The 22,618-nt window shown below is 38.5% G+C and overlaps 1 protein-coding gene across 2 annotated transcripts in view; it reads right to left on the bottom strand.

The window, feature by feature from the left end:
- Positions 1-22,618, bottom strand: part of slc9a8 (solute carrier family 9 member 8) — a 76,563-nt gene that overhangs the window by 31,494 nt on the left and 22,451 nt on the right. For both annotated transcript variants that reach the window (XM_057829879.1, XM_057829878.1), the window contains exons 3-4: positions 19,951-20,031; positions 12,333-12,391 (exon numbers count right to left, since the gene is read on the bottom strand). In XM_057829879.1, coding sequence (XP_057685862.1) covers positions 12,333-12,391; positions 19,951-20,031 — 140 coding nt within the window. The remainder of the gene's footprint in view (positions 1-12,332; positions 12,392-19,950; positions 20,032-22,618) is intronic.

Genomic DNA, 22,618 nt, shown 5'->3' with positions numbered 1-22,618 from the left:
ATACATACATATATTATATATATATATATATATATATATATATGTATTTTTTTTTTTTTGCTAACAGAGTGGTATCGGAATGGTATCGGTATCGGCCGATACTGCACAGCCAAGTATCTGTATCGGTATCGGGCCCAAAAAATGGTATCGGTGCAACACTACTCCTAGCAAGCTTGTTGCGCAGCCGCACCACATGGGCCTTCCAAGTTAGTCGGTGATCTAGGACAATACCTAAGACTTTGTGCTGCTGTACTCTTTGTATCATAACATTGTTTATTTGAATGTTTAAGTGCTCGTTAAGGCCTTTTCTGCCAAATAGCATGTATTTAGTTTTTTCGAGATTTAGGGATAATTGATTTGCGTCGAACCATTCTTGCAGTTTTGCTAGTTCTGCGTTTATTTGTTTAGAGAGACTTTTCAGGTCCTTTCCTGAACAAAAGATGTTGGTGTCCTCCGCAAAAAGTACAATTTTTAGTAGTTCAGATGCTTTGTATAAGTCATTTATGTATAGGATGAATAGTTTTGGTCCCAGGACAGAACCTTGGGGCACGCCGCATGTGACTTGACGTCTAGTTGATTTGCGCCCATCAAATGTTACATATTGCAATCGGTTATCCAGGTAGCTACGTACCCAATTTAGAACGACGCCTCGAACTCCAAGTCCCTCTAGTTTGTCCAGTAGGGTTAGGGTTAGGTGGTTTACAGTATCAAAGGCTTTTTTAGGTCCAGGAAAATCCCCACTGAGTATTTTTTTTTGGTCAATAGCATCTGTGATGATTTCTACAGACTCTGCTAGGGCCTGCGCAGTGGAGTGTTTTTTTCTAAACCCATTTTGGCTATCATGTAATAAATGACGTTTTGTTCTGAATTTGTCCAGTCTGTTGTTGAAGAGTTTTTCGAGGATTTTAGATAGTTGAGGCAGGATAGAGATGGGTCTATAGTTGTTGAACTTATGTGAGGTTCATCAGGGAAGACTCCTGTCTCAAAAGATCTAATGAAAATAGAAATAGAAAAAAAAGAAAAAAAATTGAAAAATTGAAAAAAATAGTTATGGGGAGTAGTATTTCATTATGAATGTTTTTAATAAGCATGTCAATTTCATTTAGGTCAGTCGATTGTTTGTTGGCACACTCTGTAATTAAGTTCTTAACCTCAGCGACCTGAACTGGTACCAAAAACATGGATTTTAGTCTAGGGTCAGGGTGCCTATGGGCTGTTACAGAGGGAATGTTTTCAGCTAATTTAGGCCCAACCATCACAGAGAATTCTTTAAATTTATTTGCAATCTCTTCTTTGTTCCTCAGCTCACTGTTGTCTGCATAAAAGAAGTCAGGGTAAGATTTCCCCGACTCCTTATTTTTTTTTATCATCCCATTTAGTATTTTCCATAGTCTACACGCGTAGCTTCTGTTGTCTTCCAATAATTTGCTGTAGTATTGTTTTTTACATGCTCACAGAATGGAATTTAGCTTATTCCTGTATTTTTTTATACTTCTCCTCAGCAGGCCCTGTCTTTTGGGGTGATAAAAGACTTGTACAGCGAGGTTTTCTTTTTGCAAGCATTGATAAGCGTCTTGGTCATCCAAGGTTTGTTTTGCATTCTTTGTTTTGTGAGAGTCAACTTCACCGGGCAGTTTTTGTCGTATATATGCTGAAGTGTATTCATAAAGCACCCATAAGCTGCATTTACATTATTTGCATTATAAACATCATTCCAGTCTTGAGTTGAGAGATCTTTTTTCATGTTTTCAATGTTTTGATCAGTTCTAATTCTTTTGTACACTGTCTTTGTCGGATTTACGCAATAGTTGCGTAGAGTGTAGTTTGTGAAGACAGGCAGATGGTCAGTGATATCACAGATTAGCAAGCCACTTTGAGTCTGATTTAGCAGAATGTTGGTAAATATATTATCAATGAGTGTCGCACTATGTGTCGTTATTCATCTTGGTTGTGTAATCAGAGGTCTCATGTCTTGAGAATACATGGAAGCAACAAAGTCATCTATATGCGGATTTTTGGGGGGGTTCAATATATCTAGATTAATGTCCCCACAGCAAAAAACATGCTTATTATTCGTTTTAAACATATCTTTTCCATAGGTTCGGTGAAGAGCTGAACATTTGAGTCATATGGGACGTTAATGGAAAAAAAGAGAAAAATCCAACCTTCAATACAAGTGCATTTATTCAGTGGGGAAAAAATCCCACATAAAGAAATAATTATTGGACATCAAATAATGTGTGACACAATTATTAGCACCCCTGGTGTTGATACTTTGTACAACCCCCTTTTGCCACCAAAACAAGGTCTGGGGACTGAGATGGCCATGGGAGGAGCTTTGATTTTGTGTCTGGAGAACCATTTCTGTGCAGATTTGGCCATATGTTTAGGGTCATTGTCTTGCTGAAAGACCCAGTGACGACCCATCTTCAGCTTTCGGGCAGCGGGCAACAGATTTTCTTTTGAAATGTCCTGGTATTTCAAAGCATTCATGATGCCATGCACCCTAACAAGGTTCCCAGGGTCTTTGGAAGCGAAACAACCCCACAGCATCACTGACCCACCCCCATACTTCACAGTGGGTATGAGGTGCTTTTCAGCATGCAGGTCTTTCGTGGCACGCCAGACCCACTTAGAGTGTTTGGTTCCAAAAAGCTAAATCTTGGTCTCTTCTGACCAAAGCACACGGTCCCAGTTGAAACCTGCGACCGTGTCCGGTCCGAGTTGAAGCCTGACGCCTGAAACACTTAATGGCCTTGGATCAAAATACATGCTCAATTTCTTTGACCCCTATGAAGCATCTAGACCCCTAAGGTCGTCTGGAGCCGGTCTGCTTTATGTTCCAAGAACAAGAACCAAGCAGGGTGAGGCAGCATTTAGTTACTATGCATCTCACCTCTGGAACAAGTTACCTGAAGGTCTTCAGTGTGCACTGTTAGCTCCTTTAATTCAGGGCTAAAAACGCTGTTGTTTACCACAGCATATTCATAACTGTCTATATATTTCAAATTTCAAGTTATTTGCTTTTTATTCATTTTTTGGCTTTAATTCCAGTGCCAATTTCAATTATTTTTTAAATTCTCTTGGTGATTTAATGTGATTTTTATGTATCATTTTATTTCCTGTGTCAATTGTCTTTGTTTTTATCTTTTTGTTTTAATGTGATTTTTACGAATCATTTTATTTCTGTTAGTGGATCTTCATGATGATGAAAAGCACTTTGAATTGCCTTGTATTGAATTGTGCTATACAAATAAATTTGGCTTGTCTTACCTTGCCTCAATCCTCAAAAAGTTGCTTCGATCAAAATATAAATTTTCAGTTAAAAAAAGTCACTTAAAAAAACAATTCAATCAAAGAAGTGAGTGTAAAAATAAATTTGAGATGCCCAAAAATGGATTTGAACAGTTTTTGATATTTTTTTTTTTTTGATTGAAATAACGTTTAATATGAGTAATGTTGTTTTGTGGTTGGACCAAATTTTGGGAAAGACGTGTGAGCATTTATAATTGTACCCCCCACCCCCCCCAAAAAAAAAAAAAATCACTTCAACCCAAAAAAATTTTAATTGAAAATGTTTTTTTTTTGATTGAAGCAATCCCTTTTGTGTTTGGGCCATATTAGAGGTAGGGCATATGTGTCTACACCAAAAGAAGTTGCTTCAATCAAAGAAAAAAATCAGGCAAAAATAACCCCCGCACCCTCAAAAAAAAATATTTAAAATATTTTTGAACTTTTTTTTTTTTTTTTATTGAGATGAAAAAGTTTTGAAGTCTTTTTGAGTGAAGTGAAAAAACGTTTTGATTGAGTCAGTAGACACAAATGTCACGCTTCGCTTCGCCATTTGTAAGACATGTTTGAGAGACAAGTGTCTACACTAATGGCGTATTTCTGAAAAGCATGAAGAAGCAAGAATCATAGTCGCCGTCGGCCGCCACTTGCCAGCCTAGTGAGCCCTCGAGCAGTGATTGAGATGTTGGTACGCTTATCAACAACTCGAGCAGTGGTGAAGTTGATATTAAGTTTACTCGTTGGTAAGCTTACCAATAACATATTTATTGATTGAATTACAAAGACACAAATTTCCTCCCCAAAATATGGCCCGAACACAAAACAACATTACGTCAATCAAAAAAATTTCTATTAAAAAAAATAATAATAATAACTCAAAGAAAAATGAGTTAAAATAGATTTTTTTTTTTTTGTCTCAAATTATTTTTTTTGCAATCCAACACTTTTTTCTTTGATTGAGAAAAAAAATGATGTAATTGACTTTTTTTAATTGAAAATCTGTATTTTGATTGAACCAACAATTTTTTGGGATTGACTAATAAAGACACAAACCTACCTCCATATGTACAACACCTGCAAAGGTCAGCAGCAATATTACACAACAAAACATGATTAACCCTTAAGGTCCCAAGTACTTTTCTGTCCTTTTTGGGGGGGCGTGGGGGCGCCTACGAAGCTTAGCAGCAATAATACAAAACAAATCATAATTTTATTTTTAGCCTTCGGGGGGGGGGGGGGGGGGGGTGATGCCGTGATCTACTCACACTTGCGTTGCGATTGACTGGTAGATCGCGATTGAATGGTAGATCGCAATCGACGTATGACTTAGGCAATGAAAAAAGGTGAATTCTAGGAGCAATTAATTAATTACAAATTGCTCCACAACGGCTTGATATGATTGATAATGAATGCCGTTTCATTTTTCTGAGCAGAAAATGCATAAAATTAGCGTGCTAATGAAAACCAGACCATCTTCACACCAGACAATTAAACAAAAAATAGAATAAACAACACAGTACAGCGGGAAAAAAGCCAAAGAGATGATTATTAGAAATTAATTGAAAATGTTTTCTAAATGTTCAGTCTTTGTTTTACATTTTTATCTATTTGATTACTTATTCAGGGTTTAAGACAGCTTGTCGACACAATCTACAAAATTCTAACTACAAGCCATTTAAAAGTAGGTCAAGTGTAGAGATTGCATAAAGAGAATGTATGATGGAGAAACAGACTACTCTTTTGCATAATTCCTTTCAGATGCTCGAAAAAGCAGCTATTCTGAATTTTTCTGTAATTTGGAGCTGTACCGGAACTTTGCCCTTTGGGGAAAGTGAAAGGTCAAACATGAATATAATATCTTGGAAAGAAGATAGTGTATCATACATGCAGAGTAGTTTGCCAGCCATACATATACATATTAAAAGCTCCTGTAAAGTGAAAGACAGCATTAATAAATTGTGTAATTAGGCCAAAGAAAACAGCATTGTTAAAAAGGCTGTCAAACTTATTTAACTTTAATTTAAATAAATAAATAAATAAATAAATAAATCTTAAGACACTTAAGTGCAGTAATAGCGCATTTGTGCTTAAAATCATGTTGTTTTCATAAACGGTGACGATAACAAAAATATTTTGTTGACGAAAATTTTTCCAAAAATATAACGAGCTTAAAATGTTTCTTGGGAAACTAAAACATAACAAGACGAATGCTGGTTTTCGTCTGAGGAGAAAAGAACAACACGAAAATGCGCCACAGTTTTCGCTGTATGCTCACAATGTGTGACATTTTCTCAGTTAGTCTGCATCGCAGCAGTCCTTGGTTGTGCCACTCACGCACTAGCCTGGTACTCCAGACTCACCGCTGTTCCGGCTATTGAGTCTGGCCACCATTAAGCAGATAAAATTTCGAGGGCGGAGCAAGACACAGCAAACACAGCGGAGTGGACCAATCAGCGACGGGCGGGACGAGGGACTTGCGCGCGGAAGTAAACATACGAGGAGAGCGGAGTTTATTCAACATGGCTAGCGCGAGACAGACTGTTGTCAATGACTTGTGTCGATGTGTTTTTGGTCATTTAAAACTGATTTTACCGTGGATTGGAACATATTCTTGGCTCTCCTGTTCGCCATCTGTGTGGAGACGACTTCCGACGCGGAAGAGTGACATTGCTCGTTAAGATACGTCATGCAAATAAACGAATCTGATTTGTCAATTGATTTTGTACTTGCTCGAGAGGCCGTTAATGGGCTGGGTCCCAGACTATACTCTCAGTGTTTGAAAAACACAGGGAGAACAGTCTGGCTGTGCCAGGCAACTCACTCACCCCCCATCCGGGGATGACGTGGCTCAGTGGTAGTGTAGTCGTTCCCCAACCCAGAGGTTGTGGGTTCGAGTCTCCCCCCCGATGAACCCGTTTAAGAATTGTTGAGCAAGATACTGAACCCCACGTTGCTCCTGGTGCTGCGTCACCAGTAGGTAGATGAGGAGACAGTGTAAAGCGCTTTGAGGGCTTTAAAAGGTGGAAAGGCGTTATACAAGTGTAACATTATTTACCATCCACACACAAACTAATCACCGGTGTCTTTTCCAGGCTTGCTTGTGCTTGTTTTGAAACGTATGGTAAGATTTGTTTTCTTATCTTGGCAAGAGGTATCCAATGTTGCTTTAGTTTAGTCTTTGCAGGTCTGTGCTGAGTGATTATCACATACAAAATGTAACCCACAGTGTTAGCGTAGCATTCGCATTAGCATTGGCATTTAGTGTTGTGCGCGTAGTCTTAAATTCTCAGACAACTTTTTTTACATACAGTTCTAGGTGGGTATAATTTCTTGAAAATAATGTACTGCTGAGACTGTAGTATCATCACAAAGTTTGCTTTGTCCTTGTAGATGCTACAATATGTGCTTGTCTGTCAATGTTCAGTTGAAATTGTTGGAAACCTTCATTTATTTACTTTTAGACTAAAACATTTAAATTTTATAGCCGAATAATATATTTTGTTTTCAATATCTTCAAGTACTACCAGTGATGATGATATCCGATGCATGGACTTCTTTCATTTCTAAAAATATTGTAATTCCTAATAATATCGTGAGCCATAATTGCCTGAGTCATCTCTTTAACTTCCACATTGTTGCCACGACAACCGAGCTGGGGCAGACTTCCAGAGGGCGGTAAGGGAAAGACAGGAGAGCTTCTCCCAGGCACAGGGCTCTCCCGTGGGCTCGCCACCCCCTGAAGTTCACCCCCAATTTTTCTTTTTTTTTTTTTTTTTTTTTTATGTGTTTCCCAAAAACATTAAAATATGTTCAAGTGGTCAGTGGAGACGATTTTGGTTTATTCAGGTTTAGGGCTGTACCAAACGACTAATTTCCTCCCAAAGAGTCAGCCAACTACTTTTACGATTAGTTGACTAATCTAATTTTTTTTTTTTTTTTTTTTTACAAATCTAATAATGAAATTTTTGTTAAAGCCTATTAATTCACAAAAAACATTTTGGAACACCTACATTCTTTATTAACGTATAAATTAATATCAATAATAAATCACGAACAATGAGGTCAAATGCTGCTGGCATTAACTGGTGCAAAAAAATGTAAACGGAAATACTGTGACTTCACCTTTTTAACAGGAGTCAAAACAATTCTTACTCTTTTTGCGGTATGTCATTGTCTATATTGTTCTAAATGTTAAAATGAATTGCAATGTCCCAGACATCATTTTCAGAATACTTTGTGTGAGTTCAGATACTCTTTCCGGTGTTCTGCATTTTTTGGGGAGGGGAAAAACTGTTCAACTTTTGTTTGTATTAACCTGAAGATAACGCAGAGGGCACACTGAAATATTACCACAATTATTTTGAATGAAAGGCACACATACCCACAGTAACAAAAATTAAGTATATAGTATTAATTTTATAGTATACTACTATATGTTAAACGTTATAATATTAAATAATTAACATTAGTGCAGTCATTGATTACAGTAAGCAGGCCAGTGGTGTTTCCCAGTGTTGTTAAATTTACTTTAAAAAAGTAATTAATTACAGTTACAAATTACTTCTCCCAAAAAGTAATTGCGTTAGTAACTCAGTTACCTGATGTAAGAGTAATTAGTTATTTGGCAAAGTAACTAGTGATAATTTTCTTTTTTTAATTTTTTTAATTTTTTAATTTTCTGGCCCAATTCTTTACCCTCCACTTAACTAGACACAAGGGTATTGCGATAGCTAGATAGTAACCTTTGCTATGTGTGGAAGTCATTTAAAGTTGTGAATCAACCGTTAAAGTTGTTAAAATTGCTCCCGTTATTGCATTAGTTCCCTTCTGTCTACTTTAAACATGTAAGTTTTAAAACTGTTTCATCATTTAAAGACAGATTTAAGTTAAGATTTTGCCGATTTAGGAGCATTTTAGATTAAAAAAAAAAAAAAAAAAGTTACTTAGGTTCGCTAGGAAGGATCTCTACATCAGAGCCTTCCTGAGAGGTCTACTGCTTTAAGATGGCGGCTGTTTACTAACGCATGTAGTCCTTAAAACATGTTGCCAATGCAGCTGTTTCTGCCATTTGCATCTAGTTATATAATATGATATCTACCGTGTCATGTGGGCGTAGTTTGTCGGCTATGGCTACAGTCAGGTATGATAGGATTGGAGCCACCTAGCATTGCGTTTGCAACGGCGTCTTCCCCACTCCTGCTCTGCTCTCTCATTTCCGTGAGTCCGTTTCTCTCAGACTTTTTTTATTCAACCAACTTAGTAACGCATAGTAACGCACGCCTTTCCCGCCTCAGTAACGGTAACGGCGTTGCCAAGATGAGAAAAGTAATTAATTAGATTACTCATTACTGAAAAAAAAAACGCCGTTAATAACGCCGTTATATTCTGACGCCGTTATCAAAAACACTGGTGTTTCCATATATATATTTTTATTATATTATGTATATACAGGATATATGTAGTATATATTTTCCCTAAGTGGGAGCTTCCATGATCCTAATAAATTTTATAATAATTAAAAAATATATATAATTATATTAATTATTTTATTAAATAAAAATGCGCGTTGATACGACGCACATAAAGGCAACTTCCATTTAAAAAATCGTTAGAGAGTTGTATGGACTTACAATCCGCTAGCTTGTTGTTTCTTGTTGTCTTCGAAAATTATACTTGGGTGACGGTGCTTCAAGTGTTCGTTCATAGCCGACGTGCTACCGTGGTATACGAGCTCAGCTTAGCAAAGAGTACACACAGTGGCACTCTCCATATTTTCCTTGATATAATTCCAGGCTCTGGCTATTCTGGTCCACTTTTTTGGCTTTATGCCGCTTTCACGTGTTACCGTCTCTGCCCTTTTTGGAAATTGGCGGTGTTTTCAATTCCTCACCGGCGATTCACTTGGCTCGTTGTCGTCGGTTCGTCTGGGTTTGTCCGATTTCCTCCTCGGGAAGGCGGCGGCGTGCATAAAAACACCGAGAGGCGTCGGATGGCTCTTTAAGGATACTTTTATTGACCAAAACCAAAAACGTGGGGGATGAAGCCACTCAACTCGGCGCTACCCGCGCACTTTTCCAACTCGCCGATCTCGCTCCCTCTCTCGCGCGCGCTCGCCCACTTTCTTCCTCTTTGCTCAATCTGACAACGCCGGTCACATTGAAATAACAGCGGCCCCCTTGGGGGTGCCAGTAACAACCGCTTATATCGCGAGCGGCCGCCATTCTAAACTTTATCCGCATGTAATTTTTTTAAACCCGTCATTGCCCGTCGACGCATTTACGTCATCGATGACGTCGACAACGTCGACTAGTCGGGACAGCTCTATTCATGTTTTTGATTGGGTTATTCGTGTTCTGGCTTGGTGCACCCTGTAAAGTTAAAATTGATAAATGCTGACTCCACACGCTAGTTTGTTACACGCTGACGTTACACAAAAATAATAAAAATTATAAACATCATTTTAGCGCAAAAGCTCCGTGGTCATGTGACCAATGGACTCAAAATATGTGTGATGACAGCACTCAAGTGGCTGCATGAGTTAGGCTATGCCTCTTGGCAGAAATCGGAATCATGGCGCAAAAATCAGCCAACTGAGGAGGAGATAGAGGATAAACAAGTGATTATGGAATGACTATGGAATTGGAATAGAATTATTTGCTCTAGATTCATATTTTTGCACCATTTATCTGCACTTTTCATTAAATTTACCTACAAAAATAAATATTACTCAAGCAAATTGTTCTTTTTCATGGTTATTGGGATCAATAACTGACTTCCCTTATTGTCTACCCCTGAATGGGCACAAGAAGGAGCTGGATTTGAACCCCTGATCCTTCCATCAATGGACGAGCCACTATACCACCGGCACCAGCGTCGCCCCTAAATTTATATTCTTACTGTTTGCAGAACTTTACTTGCAAACACAATTGTAATCAAATGAGATAATGAGAGACAAACTAGAGTATTGCTCAGGTCCCTAACACATTCTACTGTGACTAGAAAAAGGGCCCACTCTTCTCTCTTTGTTTATTTAACGTTATCTATTTTCTTGGTGTAAAAGGGCTTGAATAAAAACTACATATATGCTGCCCTTTTGAGCTTAAAACACCACAACAGAAAGAAAAACACCCATGTAGGCATAACTAAGACAATAAAAAAATAGGAGTGTGTGTTTGTATCCACTAATGTATCTTGTATGTTAATATACAAATGCTGCTAGTGACTTTCTAGCGACATTCCATTTTTTATTTATTTATTTATTTATTTATTTTAGGCAATTAAGCAATTAAGCGATTAAACGAAATCACAAACACATATATATATTTTTTTATGTGCTTGATAGTGGAGAGACAACTTCATACTAAGAAGTTTGTAGGAAAGTGAAATAAGGCAGATTGTGGGTGAAAGACAAAAGCAAAGCATGCAATGGCAGGATGTGGTTGTACTGAGGGTCTGTACACCATTGTTGGTTTGTAGAATGATGCTGAAAGCTTGATATATTAGTAAAATAGGCCAGGTTTGGAGATAGTGTCTAAACCCATATGTATAAACAAACATAGGTATAATGAATAGAATCAAGGAACACATTGTTTCTGTTGAATGTAATGATAAAATAAGGTCCACTGTTTTTAATATTTTAAAAGACTTTTCCGCGAAGGAATACAATGCAACATAGTTTGACTGACAGAGTAATTGCGTAGGTTAGGAACATCCTGTTATTAAAAGCGGTCTCTAAAACATTCATGTTAGAGATAAAGGATATGCAACATGAGCTGTGATTTACAGAGGTGGATAGAGTAGCCAAAAAAATTACTCAAGTAAGAGTAATGCTACTTCAAAAATAATATAACTCAGGTAAAAGTAAATGTAGCTATCAAAAAAATACTGAAGCACAAGCAATGAAGTATCCAGTGAAAAGAATATTCGAGTAATGAACAACGGATTACAATGTCTGATTTTTTTTTTTTTTTTAAACAATGTGTCTTTCTTCTCAGCACAACATCATCATCATTATTATTATACTGTACCATAACCTATTGCAAGGCCATATCAAGCCAAATAAACACACAAAAATAATACAAATCTGATTAGAAAAATCTACAGAAATGAAACATCATTTGTCTTTTTTTGTATGATTGGTATAATGGTTTCGTATAATTGGTATAATGGAGTCATGTGATTACTGTTGCAACGCCTCATTGGTGAAACTGGTAGAGCCACTGTGGGGCTCTCTGGCAAAAATACAGTAACATTTAATATAGAGAAAAAAAGAGGAAAATTGTAACGACCACTATAGCGCTAAGTAGTGGAGTAGGAAGAGCCTTTCTTCACAAATCTACTCAAGTAAAAGAAAAAGTATGGCATGGAAAAACTACTCTTAGAAGTACATTTTTCTAAAAATGTTATTCAAGTAAATGGAACGGAATAAATGTAACACATTACTACCCACCTCTCGTACTTTAGTGTGCAAAGACCAGCATTTAGTAAGTTTTTAACAAGCTATGTTGTGGAGCACCAGTAATGATGTTCCAGCACAAATAAAGATGTATGCAGCGGTAACACTATTGGAGGTTCAGAACACAGGATCCCTAGGAGGGAATGGGCTTTTGGGGCTCATATTACTGAGGTCAATGAATACACTGAAACCCAAGGGGCCCACGGTAGAACAACAACAGAACAATGGACCCTGTGTATACAAAATGTTGACACAACCTGTATTGTCCCTCCCCTCTTTCGTTGTATTTCTCTCTTGTTCATTCATTCATCTTTCACTCAATGGTCGAGAATGAGGAATGTTAATTAAAGGCTGCAAGCACTCGAAGAAAACAAGAGCGGGTACAGTCAGATCTCCAAGAGATTAAGTGAGCGACAAACAGTTTGGACAGGTCAAAAGAGAGGAGAGTTATGATTTGAGACAAACACGCATGGCAAGGCTGGGCAAAAAAGAAAAACAAGCGCACAGAAAAGTCAGGGTGGTGGGGACAACCGAATGTAAACATCCACATATATACAAAACCACATAAAACACAGTCTTGCTGTACCTTCCAGTTGGCCAGTTCCTGGAACTCAATGATCTTAATAAATCCTCCCATTAGAATTCCTACAGGGATCAGAGACAAGAGAACAAAACTATCAGACCATGTAACTAAAAAAAACTAAAAATCCAACCTATAGCAGCTAAAGCAGAAAAGAGACATGGAGCCCATTTACCGTATTTTTCGGACTATAAGTCGCAATTTTTTCATAGTTTGGAAGAGGGTGCGTCTTATACTCTGGAGCGACTTATATGTGATTATTTACGGTCGGGTCGGGCTGACTTCTCTCTCGCTAACTTTTTTAAAAATAAATATATTCATATATTTATACTAAAACGATGTATGGATGTTAAATAAAATAAATAATTTGGATAAAACGGAGAAGGCGCTGTGCATGCCTGTGCACGTGAACGCAGTGGCTCTCTTTTCTATCTTCCCCTCTCGCGTGTTGGCGCCCTCCGCATGCATCATGGTATTTCATTTTCGATATGGAGCAGCTATAGGAGTGAAAAACAAACTAAGGACAGGGGAATTGAAAAGCAAACACTGCGGTAGGACTGGGATATGGAAAGGATTCAAATTGATTGTTGATTGAAGATGCTATATAACACTGTGTCAGCTTCACTGAATGTAAACGAATGTGGCGCTTTGGTCTCATACGAGAAATACATTTAACAAACTTTTCCGTCATTATTTCGTTGTGTAAATGCATTTAAAATGGTCATAAAATATGTAGACTATTTAAACATTTAGAAAACTTGTGTTTTTTTTCTGCCAACTTGAGGAGAATAAAATAAATGTCAAATCCACTATCCGCCTGTTAGAACAGTAAAATAAAGACATTGTCTAAAAATGGTTCAATATTAGGCGAAATGTCTTGTTTTCTCATGTATATTTATAAATGCTCTTTACCGAGAAAAAAGAATGTTTTATCTGATGATTCAATTAATCAATGGAATTTTCAGAAGAATACTCGATTATTAAAATATTTGATAGCTGCAGCCCTAGTTCTGTTCAATAAAAAAAATAACTGATGGACACAGTAGTACTTTAGAAGTGAAACTAAGTATATGGGATTGATAAAAGATGCGCAATATGCATCAAAACAAAATTACTCAAATAAAAAAATTTGAGCACCCTAACAAAAATATATATACTGTATATTTAGTCGATCTTCCTATCGCTAAGATAACAACTTTAGACATTTCCTTTGACTTCCAATGAGTCATATATGCTTATTTTGTTAAAAATAAATATTAAAATAAATATACGTATAATAAAATGCAAACGCAACAGCTATGACTACAATATCTATTAAACACTATAATGTTTTTACAAAGGATATGGCTATAGTAATTAAAACTGTGTGTAAATAGTATCAACATTAAGTAAGCTGTGTAGAAAAAAAATTGACATGCTAGAAAAAACCTGACTACAACTTTGGAATCATTAAACCAATTTATGATATGCGTAATCAGCATTAACTGTAGTGCTCATTACAAAGCATGGCAGAAACACTAAAAGAGTGAGAAAAGGAAGAGCAAGATAATGGAGCAACCAAAAGTGTAAGCATCAGACTAGAGTTACAGATTTGCAGGCAAGTTTGATGAATTAGGATGGTGAGAAGGAAGGCAGACAATAAGTGGATGGGAGAGCGGAGATAAGGAAGGAAAAGCAGTTTCTGCCTGATTTGTTAGCACATTGTTATCTCTACTTAGCAGAGTCCTGCTCTAAACACGCCGACATCGCAATGCAATCGAGGGGCAAGGGACACGAGAGGAAATGGCTTTTGCGGTCAAGCCAGATGCGTGACAAAATTTGAGGGAGTGCAACCAAGAAAGAATATAGATTGCATGCAAAAAGGGCTACTAGACTTTGAGGTAGTAAATACACTGTTGTGACCTCGCAATCCTTGCATGACTCATTTTTATTTAAGATATTAATACTGTGTGGACAATATACTCTGCTGAAGCTCTTCAGCCACAATAGGCCTTTTGAGAGTAATCATAGAAGGACAAAACAAAATGGAGATATATTCTTCATGATCTTTATGACGTCAGTGCATAAAGACAATGGCATTGTTGTTTTTGTCAACGATGACGATAACGAAAATATTTCGTCGACAAACAAGATGATAATAGGCAAAAAACGTGTCTTGGGAGACAAACAAAGAGACGAATGCCAGTTTTTGTCTGACGAGACGATAATGTGACGAAAATGCGAGTTTCCTGCCTCTCCTCCTTTGTGCTTTATTAGTTCATGTTAGTTCATGGCTTCATGCACAACATATAAGATGCTGCGTTGTCTGTCATTGTCGCCGGTGGAGAGACAGTGGCACTCCAGGAACCAGTTTGAGCCTAGCTGGCTGCTGTGATTTAGGTAGGCACATGATGGTGTTATCTTGTTCCCTAATTTAAGAACTGTAACCTGTGTTAATTTTACACTTGTTGTCATGTTTGACGAGTAGGAGTGACCTGTTGAGACAAAGTTTCTCTAAGGACCATCTTGAGCCTCACTGGTCCGTGAATCAATCTGCCGCTGCTGTTTAATTAAGCTACTTTCCTTGGTTTTTATTAAACAATTTACAGTGTATCACAAAAGTGAGTGCACCCACTCACATTGCACAGATATTTAATTATACATTTTCATGGGACAGCACTAACAAAACGACACTTTGACACAATGAAAAGTAGCCTGTGTGCAGCTTATATAATAGAGTTAATTTATTTTTCCCTAAATATAACTCAAAATATAGCCCTTAATATCTAAACCTCTGGCAACAAAAGGGAGTACACCCCTTAGAAACTACATCCCTAAATGTCCAAATTGAGTACTGCTTGTCATTTTCCCTCCAAAATGTCATGTGACGCGTTAGTGTTACTAGGTCCAGGTGTGCATAGGGAGCAGGTGTGTTCAAATGTGTAGTGCAGCACTCACACTCTCTCATACTGGCCACTGAAAGTTCCAACATGGCACCAAATGGCAAAGAATTCTCTGAGGATCTTAAAAGACTTATTGTTGTGCTACATGAAGATGGCCAAGTCTACAAGAAGTTTGCCAACACCCTGAAACTGAGCTGCAGCACAGTGGCTAAGATCATCCAGTGTTTTAAAAGAGCAGGGTCCACTCAGAAAAGGCCTTGGGTTGGTTGTCCAAAGAGGCTGAGCGCACGTGCTGAGTGTCACATCCAAATGCTTTCTTTGAAAGATCGTCGCAGGAGTGCTGTCAGCATTGCTGCAGAGATTGAAGAGGTGGGGGGTCAGCACGGGTGTCACCCCTGGAGGAAGCCTCTTTTGATGACGGTACACAAGAAAGCCCGCAAACAGTTTGCTGAAGACATCTCAACAAAGCATATGGATTACTGGAACCATGTCCTATGGTCTGCTGAGACGAAGATTAATTTGTTTGGTTCCGATGGTCTAAAGCATGTGTGGCGGCGACCAGATGGGGAGTACAAAGATAAGTGTGTCATGCCTACAGTCAAGCATGGTGGTGGGAATGTCATGGTCTGGGCCTGCATGAGTGCTGCAGGTGTTGGAGAGTTACATTCCATTGAAGGAAACATGAACTCCAACATGTACTGTGAAATACTGCAGCAGAGCATAATCCCCTCCCTCCAGAAACTAGGTCGCAGGGCAGAGTTCCAGCATGACAATGACCCCAAACACACCTCTACACACCTTTACTGAAGAGGCTGAGGGTAATGGTGATGGACTGGCCAAGTATGTCTCCAGACTTGAACCCAATATAACATCTTTGGGGGATCCTCAAGCGGAAGGTGGTGGTGCGCAAAGTCTTAAATATCCGGCAGCTCCGCAACGTCGTCATGGAGGAGTGGAAAAGCATTCCAGTGGCAACCTGTGAAGCTCTGGACAACTCCATGCCCAGGAGAGTAAAGGCAGTTCTGGATAATAGTGGTGGCCACACAAAATATTGACAGTTGACATGTTGTATGTTAATATGGACAACTTTCACTAAGGGGTGTACACACTTTTGTTGCCAGGGGTTTAGATATTAATGGCTATGTTTTGAGATATTTTAAGGGGAAAATAAATGAACTCTATTATATAAGCTGCACACAGACTACTTTTCATTGTGTCAGTGTCATTTTGTCATTGTTGTCCCATGAAAAGGTATACTTAAATATCTGCAGAAATACTAAGGGTGTACTCACTTATGTGATACACTGTAGCTCAGGTTCTCAGGTCGAGTAGCCCTCAGGTAAGCTCTCAAAATGGGTAGGTTTTGATTATTTACGGACTAAAACCTGCAAAATATTTCAGATAAAAAGTTTCAAATATTTATTGACTAAAATAAGACGAAAACTGGTTTTCATCAACTAAAATCAACATATTTTGAAAAGACTGAAATATGACTAAGACGGATAAGTATTTTCGTCCAACTGACAAAGATGAAAAAGAAAAGGGCTGCCAGAAATCCCACGTGTCAGCTACTGGTGTCAACAATAATCGATGCGGCGATGCATCCCGATGCGGTGCATGGACGATTCGATTCGATGTGGGCAACAAGCCGAATCGATTCAGCGCATTTTAAAATACATAAGATTAATAGCCTAGATCTTGAGCCCGAACCCGAGCTAACCTGACCCGAATTTCGGGCCGAGTCGGGTCCAAAATGTCAATGATTTACGTTAGGGTCGGGTCGGGCCGGACTTCTCGCTTGCTTTTTTTTTTTTTTTAAATAAATATATATTTGTATACTAAAATGATGTATGGATGTTGAGCAAAGGAATATTTGTTATAAAAATAAATAAATTGGATAAAACAGAGAGAAGGCGCTTGGGTAATCCCAAACATGAGCCGCAGCGGAGCCAGTGCATTGTTTGCGCACATGAACGCCGTGGCCTTGCCCTCCTTTTAATCTTCCCCTCGCGCTTTGGCCTCTCCGCGAGTCTGCAACTGCATCCTCGTATTTCCTTTTCGAATTTCGATATAGAGCAGCAAGAGGTGAAACACAAACTAGAGACAGGGGGATTGAAAAGGCAAGAATCCACGAGTGGTGCGTGTGTGTTTCCGGGCGCGGGCCGACAAATAAAACGTAAAATTTCGGGGGGTTTTCGGGCTCAGGCATACAAATAAAAAATAAAATTTCGGGTTTTTTCGGGCTCGACCCTGCAAGGTAAGTTAATTGCTCGGGCCGGGCTGGGCGTTAACACGCGCGGGCCGGGTTGGGTCAGGCTGGATTTTTTAGGCCCGAACTAGGCTCTAATATAATTACGTTAAAAAATGTTCCCTGCGCAATTCCGGTGATGCAACGTATTTGGTTTCCCATTTGTATTATTATTCTCATGTTTACCTGTAGAGGAAGCTACTTTACATTCAAAGCAATGCAGGGGGGACGAGGAACCCAAATCCGCTTCCTCACCGGAGTAACGTCACAGACATGTGCAGTTGCAATCGAGAGAGCAGAGAGATAGGACATAACATAACACTGGCTGAAACGGAGAAAGAGGGGGTGCTACTGTGTGTAAAAAAAGAGAAAGCCCTGGTGTCATTCAAAGCACAAATTAAATGCTGTGATCTTTTTTTTTTTGTTTTTTAATAATATATATATATATGTATATCTGAAAGTATACTATTTTCATTTGACTTCAACCAGGAGTGACACAAGAGCCAATAAAAAGTTGTTTAATGTCTGACCGCTTGTGTTGCCTCATGATTCACGAAAAATATGCTTTGCTTTAGAATTTTAAGGCATCCCAGGCTTTAATGCATCACGATGCATTGCCGAATCGAACCGAATTGAATCGTGACCCTCTGAATCTAATCGAATCGTGGCCCTCCGAATCGAATCGAATCGTGAGGGCAGTGCCGATGCACACCTCTAGTGTCAGCGTTGGGGCTCGTAACTCAAAAAGTGATATTTTAAAATATGTGCCACATAATAGTAAGTTCAATTTTAGCAGCTAACTAGTCACATAGCAGCTGGTAACGTAACAGATGCCAACTTGCACGTAGCCTTCAAATAGCAACGTGGTTGCCAGCCTGTGAGGGGTTAGTTAATGACCACAGCTGGGGAAATTGCTTTTGAACTTCGAGCTGGCAGCTCGGACCATGTGGCCTCGACACACCACACTGGGCTGTGTTCGGCTGCTGGTGGTTCCCCGCCTTGCGTGTTCGTCCCGGCTGAGCCCAGGTTAGCCTCAGCCTGACTTTCCTGGGCCATCGCCCCCCCGCACCGGATAGTTACTGCCTGCAAGCGATGAAGTTTAGCTCAGCAGTTGCAGAACGCAACATGTGGGAATTGCGACCACGTTTAGAAATCAAAGTGTTATTTTAGCGATGAAAAATTGGTTTACATTATGTTCAAATGTTCTGCCACATGGATAAGGTTGATGCCGCGAATCGGCATTTCTGTGCCTGTGCAATCGACAGGCCACCACCGATTCAGATATGCAGAAAACTCAGTGGGCAGGAAAGGAGGCACTTCAGAGCTACAAATATATTATTTGTTCTTAATAGTTAATATCTAATATATTAATAAATAATATTTTTTTTAAATATATTTTTTTGATAATAATTTCCAAACGATGGAATTCCATCGGGGCGATGGAGGTCCTGGAAGCCCTGTTCTACCAATGTAACGCACCTAATGAGCTTGCAAAACTAATATTACCGCATTGGCCAGAATATAAGACGGCCCTGATTATAAGACAACCCCCTCTTTTTCAAGACTCAAGTTTGAAAAAAGACTTTTTGAACGCCAAATTAATTTTTATACAGAAAATAATTACAGTACATCTGAAACAAATGATTATAACAATATATTTGAGAGAAAAAGCATGTTATTTTGCCTCATTCAAATCATTGGCAGTGTATCAAATACTTGTTCTCCCCACTGTATGTAAACTAAATTGCAATCACATCCGTAAATGAATGGCTTCTGGTTTTTGAAATGTAAATAAACCAATCTATTGTGATAAAACAACAAAATTGCAATAACTGCATTAACCATCAAAGTGAAGTCTAACTGTAACTGTAGTCTTGAAACAAATCTGAATAAGGAAAAACATTGCAATAAAATAATGCAAACTGGTTAAACTTGAGAGTAGCTGAGATCTGACAGAACATCGCTTCAAATATATCTGGCGCCATCTAGCGTCGTGAATGGGGAAAGTAGCCAAGATCTGTCATGACAGAACATCGCTTCAATGACATCTGGCGCCAGCTAACTTCATGAATAGGTATAATGTCTAGACCGTGAATATAAGACGACCCCCTCTTTTTCAGTCTTATTTCAATGCAAAAAACGCCGTCTTATATGCGGGCCAATACGGTATTAGTTTTTCAGAGGAGTAATGCCTTAAGCTACTTTTTACTGGAAAAACAACTTTTTACAGATTTTATTGATTGATTGATGGATTTCTAGCAAGAACAACAAAAAACAACAAGAATGGAGAAAAAAATAAAACAGTAATAATGATTATAACAGAAATGATAACAATACATACATGTGTAGCTCGAAAAGGAGTGGAAAGAAGCCAAGCTTTTTTTGGGTCCCACCCGCCTTACACCCAACACTGGTTTTAGTACAGACTGATTGATAACGTGCGATGTGATTCAAGACAGTTGGTCACAAAAGACAACCATAGAAGGAAACTCACCAAGGGACACAACAGCAACACTTTCCGGAAGAAAATGTAACTTGAACTTGATAAGCAGATGAACCAAGATAATGCAGATACCTGTGGTAACAAGGGAGTGCAAAGAGAACAGAATGACTCATCTGAGTTTCTTATCATGAGGGGAAAAACATCATCGAGTACAATGCAGAACAAATAGCAAACAACCCTGGTGTCTATTTGCCCATTGGTGCTAAATATTTTCAAACTGACATTTGATCAACTACCATCTTTGCTTAATGGGTATTACAAAATGATTAATATGATCTTTGTAAAGAGGAGAAAGCTGTTGAAGCCATGTTCTAATGCATATCCTGCAACCTACTCATGCTTGAAGAAACCACAATTTAGAGAAAACAATACTTTACTGAACTGAATTTAGCACCCTGAAAAACATGCAGCTGCTTTCATTGACCAAGGTGTTACGGAAGCATATTGCTGCCATTCCAAAAACAAAAAACAAAAAAAAGTCCAGTATCATGTTTTACATGAGTTATCACATTTTACATGATGTAAAAATGTGATAATTATGTAAAAATATTATGTAAATGTAAATCTAAATGTAGATGTAAAACATGGTAATTGTGTAAAAACTGATAATTATCATGTACAAATGTGGTCATTTTCAAAAGTAAACTTTAATAGACTTTAAAACATTGAAAGAAGAAACTGCAGAATGGCTAATGATTTGAACAATTTGATTGTTTTATTCAATTCTTGGATTGGGACACGGCAAAATTTCCGTTATCAAGCACCGTGAAAGGTGGTTGAATAAGTATCCGTACACTCAGAGGGAATTTAAAGTGCTTGTATATCACGCTTTTAAAGGATAGTTTTAAAAAATTTACATGATAAAGATCATGTAAAATCATAATAAATGACTTTTTTTCCCCTTCTTTTTTGGTATGGCTGCAATACGCTTTCGTAAGGGGTAACATCTGGGCTGGAGAAATGAATCCTCAGAAATGTTTTATACACTGCTGGCCAAAAGTTTTGGCACACCTGCAATTCTGTCAGATAATGCTCAATTTCTCCCAGAAAATGATTGCAATTACAAATGCTTTGGTAGTAATATCTTCATTTATTTTGCTTGCAATGAAAAAAACACAAAAGAGAAAGGAAAAAAAAAAAAATCATTATCATTTTACACAAAACTGAAAAAAAGGGCCAGATAAAAGTATTGCCACCATTTGAAAAGTCATATGATAATGCTCTAATTTGTGTAATTAACAGCACCTGTTACTTACCCGTGGCACATAACAGGTGATGGCAAAAACTAAATCACACTTTCAGCCAGTTAAATGGATTAAACTTGACTCAACCTTTGTCCTGTGTCCTTGTTTGGACCACATTGAGCATTGAGAAAAGAAAGAAGACCAAAGAACTGTCTGAGGACTTGAGAAGCAAAATTGTGCGGAAGCATGGGCAATCTTAAGTTCCCGTGTCTACCGTGTGCAGTGTCATCAATAAGTGTAAAGCCTTTGGCACTGTGGCTAACCTTCCTAGATGTGGACAGAAAAAATTTGACGAGAGATTTCAACAAAAGATTGTGCGAATGGGGCTAAAGAACCTTGACTAACATCCAAACAAGTTCAAGCTGTCCTGAAGTCCGAGGGTACAACAGTGTCAACCCATACTATCCGTCGGCGTCTGAATGAAAAGGGACTCTATGGTAGGATACCCAGGAAGACCCCACTCCTAACCCAGAAAACTTACCTGAGATAGCCAAAAACGTTTTGGAAGAATGTTCTCTGGTCAGATGAGACAAAAGTAGAGCTTTTTGGGGAAAAGTCATCAACATAGAGTTTACAGGGGGAAAAAAAGAGGTCTTCAAAGAAAAGCACACGGTCCCCACAGTCAAACATGGCGGAGGTTCCCTGATGTTAGGGGGGTGCTTTGCTGCCTCTGGCACCGGACTGCTTGACCGTGTGCTTGGCATTATCAAGTCTGAAGACTACCAACAAATTTTGCAGCATAATGTAGGGCCCAGTGTGAGAGATCTGGGTCTCCCTCAGAGGTCATGGGTCTTCCAGCAGGACAATGACCCAAAACACATGTCAAAAAGCACTAGAAAATGGTTTGAGAGAAAGCACTGGAAACTTCTTAAGTGGCCAGCAATAAGTCCAGACCTGAATCCCATAGAACACTGTGGAGAGATCTGAAAATGGCAGTTTGGAGAAGGCACCCTTCAAATCTCAGACACCTGGAGCAGTTGGCCAAAGAAGAATGGTCTAAAATTCCAGCAGAGCATTGTAAGAAACTCATTGATGGATACTGGAAGCGGTTGTAGCGGCTAACGCTACAAATGAACGTGATGGAGTCGGATAGCGGCCCTAACCTTGTCCAAACGGCTGAGCTTAATGAGTGGATTGGGCACGGACTGCATCTAGCAATTACTATGTCGCGTTATTTTGTATCTGACTGTGTGTGATTTCTCTGATAGCTTTTGTGATGGTAAAGCATTCAGCATAAAGCACAATCCAACGGTGAAACTTATAATATGAACGAGAAATGGCCCCAGCTATTTTTCTGTATGTGCTTAATTCTGTGTCATTATTGCTATCATAAAATCTTAAGTGTTTCATTTGCAGAAGATCAATATAGCTTTAATGTGTCTCTGTCTGTCTGCCTGTTTGGGGGTTCATGTATG

This window comes from Corythoichthys intestinalis, chromosome 2 (genome assembly GCF_030265065.1).
Source record: "Corythoichthys intestinalis isolate RoL2023-P3 chromosome 2, ASM3026506v1, whole genome shotgun sequence".
In the NCBI taxonomy this organism is placed as follows: domain Eukaryota; kingdom Metazoa; phylum Chordata; class Actinopteri; order Syngnathiformes; family Syngnathidae; genus Corythoichthys; species Corythoichthys intestinalis.
The sequence above is the reverse complement of the archived record's forward strand: the minus strand, read 5'-3'. Positions and strand labels throughout refer to the sequence as shown.